Genomic DNA, 14,485 nt, shown 5'->3' on the forward strand with positions numbered 1-14,485 from the left:
GGGCATTGGGCTACAAATGTTATGTTAACCACGGCTTCATCTAAGAGTTAGGAAAGTGCTGCAGTGGGAGGGAGCTTGGGAAGAAAAATCAGGCCAGAGCAGAATGTTTTCTCCTGACCCCTCCAGCTGGCTCATGGGCAACAATCTCTTTTTACTGAGCCTCCAGTTCAATTGCAAAAGGTAGCCAATGCTGTCCCTTCCTCAGAGCAGCCCCCAGCTCGTGATCTAGGAAAGCTCAAAACCACCACTGGACGCCTCTGTAAAACTAAATAATAGAGAAGGGAAAAAAAGACAGTTTCAGCCTCATGAATTAACTTACTCAGAAATCACTTTTTTTGAAGAAGAAGATGATTAGCCTTGAGCTAACATCTGCTGCCAATCCTCCTCTTTCTGCTGAGGAAGACTGGCCCTGAGCTAACATCCATGCCCATCTTCCTCTGCTTTCTATGTGGGACACCTACCACAGCATGGCTTTTGCCAAGCGGTGCCATGTCTGCACCCGGGATCCCAACGGGCGAACCCTGGGCCGCCAAAGCGGAACGTGCACACTTAACCGCTGTGCCACCAGGCCAGCCCCAGAAATCACTTTTAAGAGATGAGCACAGAGCCAGTGGGAGCTACAGCAGCACAAAGTCAAGTCTTAAGAGCCAGGCCTGAAAGTAAATTGGAGGCCAGGCCACTGTGAAGTGGAGCCACGCTCAGACCCATGCCCTAGCTTCAGCCACCCTCAACAGTGCGTCAGTGTTTGGAAGGAAAGCATACTTCCCCATGCTCTGAGAACCTTCTTTTCTACACTCATGGAACCCAGCGTCCCAGTGAAGACTCAGCAGCCTTTCTCCTTCAGCTTTATCCAGGGAGTCATCAGTGGAAAATGAGAGGAGAGAAGGAAGCAGGCTGGGTGGAGAGGTAGAGCTAAGAATGCTTGAGCACTCACTATGTGCCAGGTGCCACTCTAAATATTCTATTGATTGACTCTCAAATCTTCACGAGAACCCTAAAACGTAGGTACTGTTATTAGTCTCATTTCACAGACGAGAGAATTGAAGCACAGAGAGCTTGGACAACTTGCCTAAGATCAGACACCTAGTAAGTGGCAGAGTCGGGATTAAACACCAGCAATCTGGCTCCAGAGTCGATGTTCTTTAACATTATGCTACCCTGCCTCTACTCCTCTTTCTACTTTTCATTTAAAGCCAGCTGGCAACTCCAAGAAAGGAGAAAGGTTTCACCTTTCATATACAATCCTCCTCAGACACAAGGCTCAGAGTGGGCCCAGGAGGAAAGAGGGGAATGAAAGACTCTCAATGCAAGAAAATTCACTCTCCAAACCACAGTGATGGGACATAAATTATGAGCCCAGAACATACGGGGGTAGTAGGGAGTCAGAGAGAAGCTGTTTCCACTGGAGGGTTAGTGGATATCTCAATTTTAAACTGCAAAATAAAAAGTCAGGCAGTTGCTGAGGAGAATGGGACAAGGAGGAATGATCAAACTTGAAGCAAAATCCCGTCTCCTTCTTCCCTCCAGGAAAATACAGGAGTGGGGAAAGGCAGGAGGCAAGTTATGGGTAGAAGGCAAAATACAATGAGTTAATGTGGGAAATCTCCGGTCTGACAGGGTCTGTGGTTCCAGAGGCAAAAGATTGCACATCAGACAAGATGAATGCCCTTCCTTGTCTGTATCACCAACACTTCAAGCAGCACGCCAGGGCGCGCTAGAAGGTCAAAGGCCCAAATGATAACATGAGGAGGCCCACTGCCTCCTGAACACAGCTCCCACCTGGGCCTGACTCTCGCATATAAATGCTCCTCTAGCTTAAAATAATTGAGGAGCTCTTGTTCTGTTTCATTTTATTGAGTAGTCAAGGCAAGTCAATCTTGCGTTCTTTAGGTAAAGTTCTGCTGTAACCTCCTCTGGATTATGATTCAAAAGATCCCAACTCCTAAAGCAGGGGAAGGAGACAGCAGCAGAATCAGGCCCACAGCCAGAGCCAAAGGGGCCAGCCCGATGCAGCCCCTCTATAGACCCCCGTTTCTGTTTTCCTCTTTCTGCCCCCCATCTCTCTCCCTCTCCCTCATACACACACACAAGCCAAAACATTCTGATTGTCCTACTTTGTAAACTAAGCTTATTTCTTTGAGATATTTTAGAAAAGAGGAGTCATCCCTTCCTTTAAATCTTTTAAATCCTTTAAATCACCCACGTAGGAGGCAGCATGGTACAGTAGAGCCACACCTGGATTCAAATCCCAACTCTGCTGCATGACAGTGGGCTTGACTTTCCTCAACTGTGAAAAGGGAAATTTTCCTAGTTCATAAGGTGCCTGGAGAAATTAAGGAAATAATATATAACACGCCTAGCATAAAGCCTTATACACAAAAGGCATTCAACATATATTAATGCCCTTTTGAACAAGAAGTCAAGAATCTCTTGGACTCTACCTAGAAACCCAGAGCCTTATTTCTGAGATGGGTCACTTAGCATATGTGTTATATATCTCTCAAAACTAAATAATGGTAGTAGGAGTAAAGGAAAAAGGCCCTACCTCCTAGAAAAATTGAAGGATCCAGAAAGAAACGCTGACAGTGGGGAATGAATGTCTTCCCTCCCCTGTGCACATCTCTCTGCCTCCTCCCTGGGTGGGGCAAGGTCTACAAAGCTAAGAGAGATGCTCCCTTGGTACTTGCAAGAGAGAGGAAAGTGGTACCACTTTTAAGATGGGTTTTCACTTCTCTCCCTAGATACCAAACACAAAGGACAAGGGATCAGAGCTCAGCGGCATGCCAGGCAACAATGCGGAGGAAGGGAAATTTTCTTTGACTCAGCACAGGATGGTTAGGGAAAGGCATTTGTCACTTTGGTTGTTATCCTTCAAGCCACGTAAAAAGCAACAACAGTAAGTCGGAACATCAAAGACAAAACTGTCTATAGAACTAACAAATGCAAACACCTGACAAGTGAGAAAGCTTTATTGAAACACACGTATACTTCAGGCGGTGGGAAAAAAGGAGCAAGTTACAGCCCAGGATCCCAGGTTATGCCTTCCATTTCAATATCAACCCACACCAAAAAAACCTTTTAAAAACACTCCTCCGTGCAGTTTACACATTCAATAGAAACCACCCTAGGCCGACTCAACTGAAAGGGATTTCTTCTCTGGTGTCGACTACTTTCACAAACGACTTTGTGTAGACACACTTGTAAGAATTAAAAGGTCAGTCTGGAATAGTGAGTTTCAGAAAATGAACCTTAGATCACCAGACCCTTCTTAGAAAGGTCCTAACACACTACACCCATCTTACATCTAGGTCAGGTTTAGGACACAATAGAGTAGGAACTGAAACCACCTCAAGAAGGAAGTCAGAATAACTGAGAAATTCTCTGAACACATTTTCCTGGAGCACTAACAGTGCCCAGCCTGGAGAAACACTGGACCAGTTTAGACAGTACTTGGCTATTCTGGCTGACATAATGGTATGTAGCCCATATTCTGTGAGGTAACACACCACGGACACAAATACTAAGAAAGATGTGGTACATAAGAGTGAAGATGCCTCGTCTTGCATAAGGGAAATGAGGAGCTCTCCAACAACTGCTGTATCAGTTCAAAATGCAAAGAACTCAGCACGGGCCAGGACACACTTCACCTTCAGTCACTCTGGTCCTCTGGGACCACCAAGAAGCCATTGCTGGGCATGTCCCTGACTCAGTCAAAAGGGCCATTATCTAATTAAAGTTCTTTTCTAAAGCAGCTCCATGATAAGGGACCCCAAAGGTCTAGTGAAGGTGTCTAGAACTGGAAGGAACTTAGGAATTTTCTTATCCTTTCAAAGAAAACCATTAGGCCCAAGCAAGGTGGAAACTGCTTAAAAACAAGAAGAGCTGAAAGCTAAATTCCAGAAATTTATCACGGTAGAAATGGAGTTAAAAGCCTAAATTAGAGAAGGCTAAAGGACCTACTCACCTCTCTCCCATCTTCTCCTGTCTTTAGTAACCCAACCCTGCTTCCCAGGGCCTTGGCCCCAGACAGGCACACCTTGAAACAGAGATTGGTACAAATGCCAAAGGTACCCAGGGCTTCCTGGGGAAGTAGGTACAAGGATAGCAAGACAGGAGATAAAAAGTTGTTTTAAAAGATTTTTAAAGTTAATTAAACTTCACAAAGATATAAGAAAGAATGGACTCTGAAAACATACTAAATTATGCACAAATAAAAATATTTTGAAGAGACCCTCATTCTTGAGCCTGCTTTAAAAGGAGGAACAAGTCTGCATCACTCTAGCCTAATGAGATTTGCAGAAATACACGTTTGTACACACACACATAACACACACACATTAAATTATAAATCTTTGCTCTTGGTTTCTTCACTTCTTCTGACTTGCCCTTGACAGGGCTGAACCTGCAGAGAAAGACAGGGACTCATAAGCCCAGCTTCTGCTTGGCCATCGAGGAACGGAGCTGCAGAGTCCCTTCTGCCCAAGACCCTGGGTACTGTCGCATCTTCTGCCACAGGCTCACTTCTTCCCCAGTCGAGTCCATCCAGTCCACCACTTCCCCATTACTGATCCCTGAGGAGAAACACCAGAGGAGGCTGAACAGGGACTCCACTCCTCAGCCCACCAGGAAAGATGGGTTACAGAGCAAAGGGAGCCACCCCCGATAGACAGTGTGCTATGAAGATGGGCTGATGGGGACAGCAGTCTGAGAATGGCTCCCTGTTGATCCTGCACAGCTATTTCTGTGCTCCTGAGACTATCAAGAGATTTCAGGTTGATGAAATGGGACTCCAAATGGCACACAGTAGCTCGAGACCTCTAATTCTGAGGCTGTTACAGAGCTCTAGGGTCTGACACCTCATGGCAGAGCTGCTGCCCTCTGTTATTGCCAACTTGACTTAAAATTTTTTTAAAAAGGAAGCAGCAACAGCGGAGCACCTGTTTCTCTAGCTATAGACTCCAGGCCTGAAGTTCATATTTGTATGTGGCTTCATTCCTCTTCTCTTGTACATTCAGTCACTCAACAAACATTTATTGAGTGCCTACTGTGTAGCAGGTACTCTTCTAGGCTCTGGAGATACAGTGGTGAACAAAGCAGAAAAAGTCCTGCCCACAGGCAGCTTACATTTGAACAGAGAAGACAGAAAATACACAAGTAAATCAACAAGAGTATTTCAAACAGTGAAGTGAACATCACAAAATAAATAAACAGGGTGATTTGTAGCGCCTAGATCAGGGCCTCCTTTAGATGGAGTGGTCTGAGGGCCTCCCCAAGAAGGAGATATTTGAGTAAAGATCTGAAAGAGGGGAAGGAGCCAGCCTTTCCAGACAGAGGAAACACTAATTGCAAAGGTTATGAAGTGGGAATAAGCGTGGTATATTTGGAGAGCAGAAAGAAATCATTGTGGTTGGAGCATAGTGCGCAAGCAGGTGATATAGGAAGGATCATAAAGGAACAGAGGGTCCAGATTATACAGGGGCCTGTAGGCACGGTAAGAACTTTGGATTGTTTTCTAAGTACAACAGAAAGCCACTGAAGGGTTTTAAGCAGGGGACTAATATGAACTGGCTTACATTTATAAAAACATCATTCTAGATGCTTGTGTTAAATGCTTTCTATGAGTTTTTAACATACAAGTGGTATTTAAGGCCACAGGAGGCCACAGGAATGCAGAGACTGTAGAGAGAGAAAAGAAGATTCAAGAGTAAGCCTTGAGAAGCACCAATATTTAGAGTTTGGGCAGAAAATGAGGAACCCACAAAGAAAAGTGTACTGTCAATAGAAGCTAAGTATTTCAAGAAAAAGGAAGTGATCAGCTATGTTAAATAGCATTGAAAATTCTAGTAATGTGAAAACAAAGCTTTGGCATGAGCACTTACTTGCTCAGTGGAGTGGTGGGAGAGAAGCCAGATCACAGTGGATTGAGGATTAAAGGAGAGCTGAGGAAGTGGAGACAATTCATTTTAAGAAATTAGAGGGGGGAAGTGGGGTCAAGGGAAAGTTCATTTCTGTTTCTTAAGATTGGAAATACCAGGGCATATCTGTTTTCAACTCCAGAAGGGAGGTAGAAAGAATGAAATTGATCAGACAGGAGAGAGAGGAGATTCCAATAGCAAGGTCACTGAGAAGGTGAGGGTGTGATCCAGAACACTTGAGGAGAGCTTGGCTTGGCTAGAAAGGACTCTTCTTTCATTATAGCAGTATGAAAGATGGAAATTATAGGTACAGATATAGGTAGGTTTGTAGATTTTTTTGGTGGCAAGATGATAGCATTCCTGGCAATCCAGGTCACATTTATCTATACGCATAACAGTGCATGAGCTCAGCCTTCCCCTAGGCCTGGCACAGAGTAGGCACTCAGTAAATACTGGTTGAACATTAACTGAGAGGAAAGCCGACAACTCTTGTCACAGGGAAGCTTTGCAGGGAGGGGGAGGGGTATATTGGGAGTGAAATATACAAGAGGCCTTTAAGACAGTGAGGATGGGGAGAGAGGCTCTCACCAGTGCCAACACCCAGCCTGACCCCTCCCAGGAAGTCATTGCTGGCCAGGGGCTCCCGGTCCCACACAGTCAGTTCCAGGCACATGTGTTGTAGATCTTCCAGGCTTACACCATTGTAGACAAATGTATGGTTGTAGTGGGGATTCAGGGTCTTCTTCATCACAGGAGTTTTACGCTTACTGGCCTTGTTCCTCATAGGAAGGAGGTATCTGGCAGAGGGCGGGGAGTAATCAACAACCTACTCAAGCTGGCAATATCTATCTAAATTCCCCTTTCCCCTACCACCAGGTCTAGCCCAGAAAAGTGAGTCAACACTCAGATCCTAGTACACACACTCCCTCCTTTGAATCTGCTGAAGCAGAGTTCCTACTACCTCCACTAGATCATTCACCTGATTCCATTCTTTAACCTGGAGAGAAAATGAGTATAATGTTATTAGTGTGCTGTGTCTATATTCCACCAAAAATGGGTTTTAAATATTTCCTTCCATTCCTATTGGGCAAGGTCTTCTTTAAATAAAAGCAATCGTAATAACTATAGGCATAGGCAAACATGACTTGCTAGAGAACTTAAATCAGTAGAGTGGTCTATAATTGGTAGAAAACCAGCATTGCTTAAATATTGTGGGGAATCGAGTCCTGAGTTCCCAAATCTTGAGAGTCAAGGACATAGATTTTTATTCAGGATTAATTAAGAGCATAAGTCTGTAACAAAGGAAAAGTCAGCCCTATCTGTCTACCAGCCTTCTCTTTGGAAATCAACACTACAGCCCAGTCCAAACTGAGCTCAGACCAGGACACAGTGGGTAGCGGAGGTTTTGCCATTACCTAATTTCAGGAACAAAGTTGGTTTCTGGAGGCGGTAGGACACAAAGGATAATATCCACAGAGAAAGGTTAAATTGGGTTCCTCTCTTAGCTCTCTTGTCCTGAAACTGGTTAGTTTGGTGCTGGTCCAGGGACTCACCCCTTGACAAAGCTGTCTGAAGTCCCTCCTGATTTGGCAGCTGTCAGGTTCTTGGCTTCTTTGATCCACACCTGGAGCTCTCCCCCTTCCCCACCTTTACCTGTAAGGGATGTCAGCCATAGCAAGTGAGCCCCTATACCTCCAGATTTCTCTTGAGCTTTATCTACGTAGCATTTCCATTCCTTGCTCCTGAAGGCAGCAAGCTCCATGATAAATGGACTACACCTGACTTGTATTCTCAGCACCTAGCACAGTGCCTGACAGTAAGCAATAGGTGCTCAATTAGTAACAACAATCACAATAAATGCTTATTGAAAACTGGCTATGTGCCAGATTCTACATTAAGCATTTCTCAAAACCACCCTCAGATATAGACTATTACTGTTCTCATTTTATAGATGAGAAAATTGAGGCTTAGAGAAATAAAGTTGCCTGATACTTGTTGAACGATTTTTTTAAAAAGGGAACTCCTCCACTTATGTTCTTGATCCCTTCAGGGACTCATCAGGAGTCATCAATTCACCCCCCACCTCCCATTTTTGATATCTCTTTCTCTACTGGTCCCATCCCCTCAGTCTAAATATATGCTAATCTCATCTCTTTTTTTTTAAGAGATCCTTTTAAAAGAAAATCTCCCTTTAACCTTATTTCCTTTTCAAGCTATTCTCCATGTCTCTCCTTTCTTTCACCATCAATTATCCTGGAAAAAAAAAAAGTGCACACTCACCACCTCTTCTTCTTTGCCTCATTCACTCAGCCTAGTTTCTAGTGAAATATGGCTTCTGCTTCCACTAATCCACTGAAAATGTAACCTAATGCCGATGAGCCATGTCACGATGAGTCACGAACTGAGAGTTCTCATCTGGCCTGACTTCCCAGCAGTATTTCAATATTCTTGACAACTGCTGCTCCCTTCTTCTTCAAGCTCTCTATTGGCATTGCTCTCTCCTGAACCCTCTACCTCACCGACTTTTCTTCCTCTCTTCATGCTTCAAAATGTTGCTGTTCCCTATGGTCCTATCCTTGCCTCCCTTCTCTAGTCATTCTGCACACCCTCCTTGGGGATCCCAAATCCTACAGGATTCCCCAAATCCTAAGATGAGACCTTGCTGAACGGATATTTTTAAGAACTTTGGCTTCCCATTGCCAATGGATCAAGTTCAACTCCTTACCATTAAGTTCAAGGCCCTTTCCATCCGGCTCCAGCCTCATCTCCAATTCCAGCCCCACTCTCACACCTACATACCATAACTCCAGCCCCACTGAAATAAGGAGTTCAGTCCCTCACACTCACCCACAACCCCACATTTACCATGCCTTTTTAACACCTTTTTTCATGCTATCTCCTCTTCTGGAAATGCTCTTCTTGCCCCATCCTCTTCCTTTCTGCCTAGTAAAGTCTTAAGTCCAGTTTCATCATTGCTTCCTCTTTAAAGCTCTCCCAAATGGAAGCAGACAGATTTCATCACTCCCCTATCTGTGTTCTTTTAGCATATGACTGCCTTTCTTGCTAAACTAAGCTCTTCAAATGAGGGTAAATATCGTGTCTTATTCATCTACATATCCATAGTCACCAGCACAGTGCCTAGTGTGTGGATTTTCCCTTCCTCAGCCTTCAGCTTCCTATCCCTCATACTTCACCTCCCTTTCCAACCACCTTTTCTCAGCTCCAAAGTTTCTATTCTGTTCTGCCCTCTTAGTAGCTTCCCATAGCTGGACCAAGACCAAGTCAGTTTAATGACCTAAAATAAAAAAAAGAATGCCAACCCTAAGGCATTCCCTTCTGGTTGAAAAAGTCAGAACAGGCTTACTTAGTAAAGGAATCTTCCCTGGAAGATGATCCAGGGCACATCTCAATCTGGTCTCTCCAACAGTGCTAGCCGCTAGCCAGCACCGCCTCACATGGATCCTGTGCAGAAAACTAAGCTAAATCCAGGGCCCCAAAGAAAACTCACTCTTTTTCCGGTCACCTCCAACAGGGAGTTTGGAGGCTGGGATGTATTTCAATGAAACCACCAACTCGCCTTTGTGTGATGGCAAGCCAGGCGGTGACTCAGCACTGATCTGAAACAAAGGGAAACCCAACAGGTCAAGCTGGGCTTCTCAGGAGGTGTTGGGACCTAAAATTACCCCCGAGAATAGCTTCACAGCATAAGAGGATCCTTCTCCTTATGAATACACTCCAGGGTCCCTGGGCCATGGCAGCCACAGGTTTCTAAGGTGTTTCTTCAGAAGGAGCTGAAGAAGAACGAACAAGAGTCTTCTGCAATGCCCACTATTTTGCTACCTTGGGGATACAGCTACTAGATTCCAAATACCCTCAAAGGTCTTCAGCAAGGTTGCCACACAAACTCACAGGGTACCGACACCATGATGAAGAATCTTGCTGCCAGCACTGTTAGTAATAGCCAAAAAGTAGAAACAATCTAAATGTCAATCAATATAGAAAAGGTTAGATGAGTGATTTTAATGCCCTCATATGGCATATGGCATGCAATCAAAAAAGAATGCGGTAAATCTGCACATGTTGACATAGAAAGATACCCAAGATGTATTGTTAAGTCAACAAAGCAAGATCAGAAAAGTAGCCCACTTACATTAAAACATATTGATATTTGTACATGTGAATATATATGTACGTAAATAATGATTATTATCATTATCACTATATAATGCCAGTCACTGTTATAAGTACTTTAAGTATATCATTTTATTTAATCCTTAAAATAGTTCCCTATGAGATAGGTAGAATTAGTCCCATTTTACAGATTATGGAATAGAGAGGTTAAGTAACTTGCTCAAGGTCACACAGTTAGTAATTGGCAGAGGCAGGATTTAAATTCAGACAGACGGGTTCCAAAGTCCATGCTTTTAACCACTACACTATACTGCATAGAAAACCCAAGAAGGACACAGACAAACTTAACACTTGTTCCTTCTTAGGAAGGGAGTGAAATGGGGGAAGGAAAGAGGGCTTTCACTTTTTACTCTGTATATATCTATAGTGCCTTTTTAGTGAGAATGGCATGTATCACTTACATGATTTTCAAAGATAAAAAATGTTTTTTGAAGAGACTTTGCACAGATTTGAGGGTTAGCTGGAACTCTGTTCCAAGGATTTGAATATGCCAGAATTTTTAATTTTACATTTATTTCTGTTACTTTTGATGAGCTACTCTACCACTAGAATCTAAATGCCAGGATGACAGGAATCAAGCCTATTTTGGTTCATCCTAGTATGCCTGACACTTAGCAAAGTACCTGGCACATAGTAGGTACTCCACAAATATTTACTGAATGAATGCAAGAGTGAATGAATGAATGTCTTGGATGAGCAGCAAGTGGCCTAGCTCATTGGCTGTGGATAGAGCAGAACTGCTTCACTCTAGTGGCTCTCTTGGTGGTGGCTCTGTTCCTTGTGCTCTGGTATCCAGAGCATGAGCTGGTGCAGACCAGAGGTGCCCTTTCACCTGCCTGTGTTCCATGGGGGCTCCTCTAGCCTAGGTCCTCACCACTAGGCATACTGATGCCAAGAAGGCAGAATCCCCATTGGTTTGGAAAAATGTACCACATGCCCAGAATGCACAAAGTTCAGCGTATGGAAGAGATACAAAAGAATAGGGAAGTGGATGCCAGGAAGAGAAAACTGAATGGGAGCAAATGGATTACTAGGGCAAAAAAAAAAAGAGAGAAAAATCAGAGATAATAAAGGTAGAATGTTTTAAGTTAAAAAATATATGTGATACCAGAGTGGCCTTTTTTGTTGTTTCTAAAATGTCTACACAATTTATTAATTTCTAGATTGCGAACTTCAGTGGACTCTTAAAAATTGGAGTTTAGCCTTAGCAGGAAATTGGCATATTGGTTTCAGTAGCCTATTTTCATTCCAGCTCAAAATAATTGCAAAGAGCAAATACCTTCATGCTAATGCAGTTCTTTCTTTTGACGTAAAACATTTTTATTAGTAGTTGTTTATGATGGTTTACAGTGACATTTCCAATATAATTACATCAACTGTAGACCCCTGAGAGAATGACTTGCATGCCAAATGCTTAAGCAATTCTAAATTTCTTATAAGATACTATAGTTTGATGATAATTGCTTTCCTCTTTTTATTAGTATTTAAAGGGATAGATTTAATGTTGTTACTATGTTTTTTAGAGGGCAGTGGCTATCAAAATATTGGATGTATATTTCCTTTGACTCAGCAATTCCACCACCAGAAATTTCTCCTATAGTTACATTCACAAAAGAAGGCCAAGACATGTCACAGCAGAGTTTCAGCAGCAAAAAAAAAAAAGCAATTTAAACGCCCATCAGTGAGGGAATGGTAAATAAATAATAATACAAGCAATTATACTACACAGCGATTAGAATGGGATAGATCTGTAAGTGATGGCTTAGAAAGATGTCCATGATAAATGATAAATTGTTAAATGAAAAAAATGAAGGGATATATACACAATGAGATTCATATGAGCCCATTTGTGTAAAAGGGAAAAATATAAATCCATACATGTGTATCCATGCTGCTTAGTACAAAATTTCTATAAATATATCCAAGCAGTTGATAACAGTGGTTATTTCTAGGGAATGGAACCTACTCTTCTTTTTATACACTTCTATGTTGTTTTAATTTTGAACCATGTGCATATAAATCCTTTTATTCTTAATTTTCTTAATAAGCAATATATGTAGACATGGTAAAAAGCTCAACCATTATAAAAGGGCATATAGAGAAAACTAAGTTGCCCCCACCACAGTCTCTCTTCCTAGAGGCAGCCACTACTACTAGTTTCTTATCTATCTTTCTAAAGAGATTCTATGCACCATGTACCATTTTTAGCATTTAAAATGCTAGTGTAAAAAAATTTTACAGAAGAACCTTGCCATTGAACAATTCTGATAATCAAGAAGTCCTAGCAATTTCATCTTAACCAGAATGACAGTAACCTATTGAATGTGCATTATGTGCCAGGCACTGATGGGTACTTTGTATACAATCCTGCAAGAGGGGAATATTATTATTATCTCCATTTTATAGATGAAGAAACTAAGGCTCATATAAGTTAGGTGACTTACCTAGCTGGCAAATAACAGAACCAGGATTCAAATCCAGGTCTGCACTCAGACAACAGGCACTATTATGCACACTGCTACCCTCTCACCTTAGATGCCACCCCAAAGTAAAATTTTCCCTGGCTTGTGTGACCAAGAGCACAGTAACTGGAACTCCATGAATTGCTTTACCTCCTGCTTCTTTAGGGAAAAGATTAGTTTGGAAAGAGCGCAGATTAGGATACACCCAAAAGGTTAGCGTAAATAAGAAGCGCAAGTTAGGATGTTAGGATACGCCCAGACTCTGGAAGGTGAGGAAGCAAAGCTTGGCACACATATGAAAGACTTTTCAAAGGAAAACCATGGCTTCATCCTTTGGGCTACACAGAAGAGATTACTCACACTCGACATGCAAGTGCATCTGAAATCACGGTCAGACTCAGAAACCCCAGCAGGGTGCGCCAGAACTCAACAGAAGACTACATTCAAAGACGTTACCAACACGTATCAGCAGAGGTCACTGCAGACAATTCTACCTCAGATCCAAACTGTAAGGAGTTGTTAAAGCCAACTACCTTTCCATGTAAAGGGAGGCAATGATCCAGTTTCTTATCAAGCATCCAGGAATCCATCTGGACCTCTGCCTCTCCAAGGAAAGTGTTTCTTCCAAAACGACCATGATGCCAAACCGAGAACTGCAAAGTCCTCTGGGCCAGGAGAGACTCTGGAATCTCATACTGTGAAAGAACAGAAGTCCAAGATGGTTAGTTCATGGTAATTCCTCAGAATAGATTATTCCAAAACCTGAGCGACCATATCCAAAGTCCACAGTCCTGAATATCAAATTACTTTAGTCCCTAAGCACTTTGAGTTTCCTCACTCAAAGCCTCCACTTACCCCATTTCACAAAAACCTACCATATTCCATGGGAAGACTTGGAAAATCAATTTTTCCTTGAGTGGGTGAGAGAACACTGGAACATTCAAAAAGAAATGCCATGGAGGCTCTTGATCCCAAATGACCTTCTAAAATGAGATTTGTGGCCAGGTGAATCTCCAGCTTCACAACAATCCAAGGAAGCCAGATCACCTTTTTCTCTTCTCGGGAAGATCGGGATGTGAACAGATGCCCATAGTGTATCCTCAGACATGAGGTACATGTACATGCTACAACCAGCCATGTAGCAGAGGAACAGCTACAGCTTAGCGCACAAGACAGAACAAGTTCTCCTACCCTGAGGATCCAGATACTTACTCTGAAGATCTCATCATAGAGTGGATTGACAGTATCCCGCTTGATGCTGGTTTTTCTTTTTCCCTGGCGGGACTTGTCAGGCAGAAGATAAGTCTTCACGTATCTAGAAACCAAGGAGAGTAGGGAGTAATTTGCCGTCTTTTCTCAAGCCCACTCTTCACTTCCTTGCTCTCCACATACATATGCCATGACGAAACGAAAATGTCACATCAAGCCCTCTTAGACATGTCATTCTTGCATTTTCCCTATCCCGGTCCCTTTCCCACATCTCCCCTAAGCGATCTCAATCACACTTCCCTGTCTGCCCAGGAAAAGATAACCTCAGTTCAAGAGGGCCCAGAGAGATGTTAGGGTCTGAGCTCTCTCAGAGCATCAGTCAGATTCCAGAAGCACTCACGGGTTAGAGCGCTTCTTGGCTTCATCAGCATAGGCCAACTCGTGGCACTCCTTCACATGGACAACCAGAGTCTGTGTTTGCTTCTCATACTTCAGGGAAAAGGCAATCTTGCCAGTCACAAAGATGTTCCCGAAATCACCAGCTTCGCTGTAGATGCTCATCATGCTGCCGATTGTACTCTGAAGAGAATGTACCCACAAACATCTGGTGAAGGCATACTCCCCCTGCCGCTTCGCTCACATCTTCCCTCAGGATAAAGCTAGTCACTGAACAAAATACAAGTTTCAGAAGCCCCTGCAACAAGTCAG

At 43.1% G+C, this 14,485-nt stretch overlaps 1 protein-coding gene across 15 annotated transcripts in view; it reads right to left on the reverse strand.

Moving 5' to 3' along the window:
• Positions 1 to 2,951: 2,951 nt before the first annotated feature.
• Positions 2,952 to 14,485, reverse strand: part of SYTL4 (synaptotagmin like 4) — a 73,917-nt gene continuing 62,383 nt past the window's right edge. For 14 of the 15 annotated variants that reach the window (XM_008536386.2, XM_070605315.1, XM_070605318.1 and 11 more), the window contains 7 exons: positions 14,178 to 14,356; positions 13,781 to 13,883; positions 13,102 to 13,263; positions 9,424 to 9,532; positions 7,469 to 7,568; positions 6,504 to 6,712; positions 2,952 to 4,571 (listed from right to left, as the gene is read on the reverse strand). In XM_008536386.2, the coding sequence (XP_008534608.1) occupies positions 4,423 to 4,571; positions 6,504 to 6,712; positions 7,469 to 7,568; positions 9,424 to 9,532; positions 13,102 to 13,263; positions 13,781 to 13,883; positions 14,178 to 14,356 (1,011 nt within the window). In that variant the 3' untranslated portion in view covers positions 2,952 to 4,422. Of the gene's footprint in view, positions 4,572 to 6,503; positions 6,713 to 7,324; positions 7,569 to 9,423; positions 9,533 to 13,101; positions 13,264 to 13,780; positions 13,884 to 14,177; positions 14,357 to 14,485 lie in introns of those variants that run through there. The other variant, XM_070605320.1, reaches the window with a different exon arrangement.

Source organism: Equus przewalskii, chromosome X (assembly GCF_037783145.1).
Source record: "Equus przewalskii isolate Varuska chromosome X, EquPr2, whole genome shotgun sequence".
Lineage (NCBI taxonomy): Eukaryota > Metazoa > Chordata > Mammalia > Perissodactyla > Equidae > Equus > Equus przewalskii.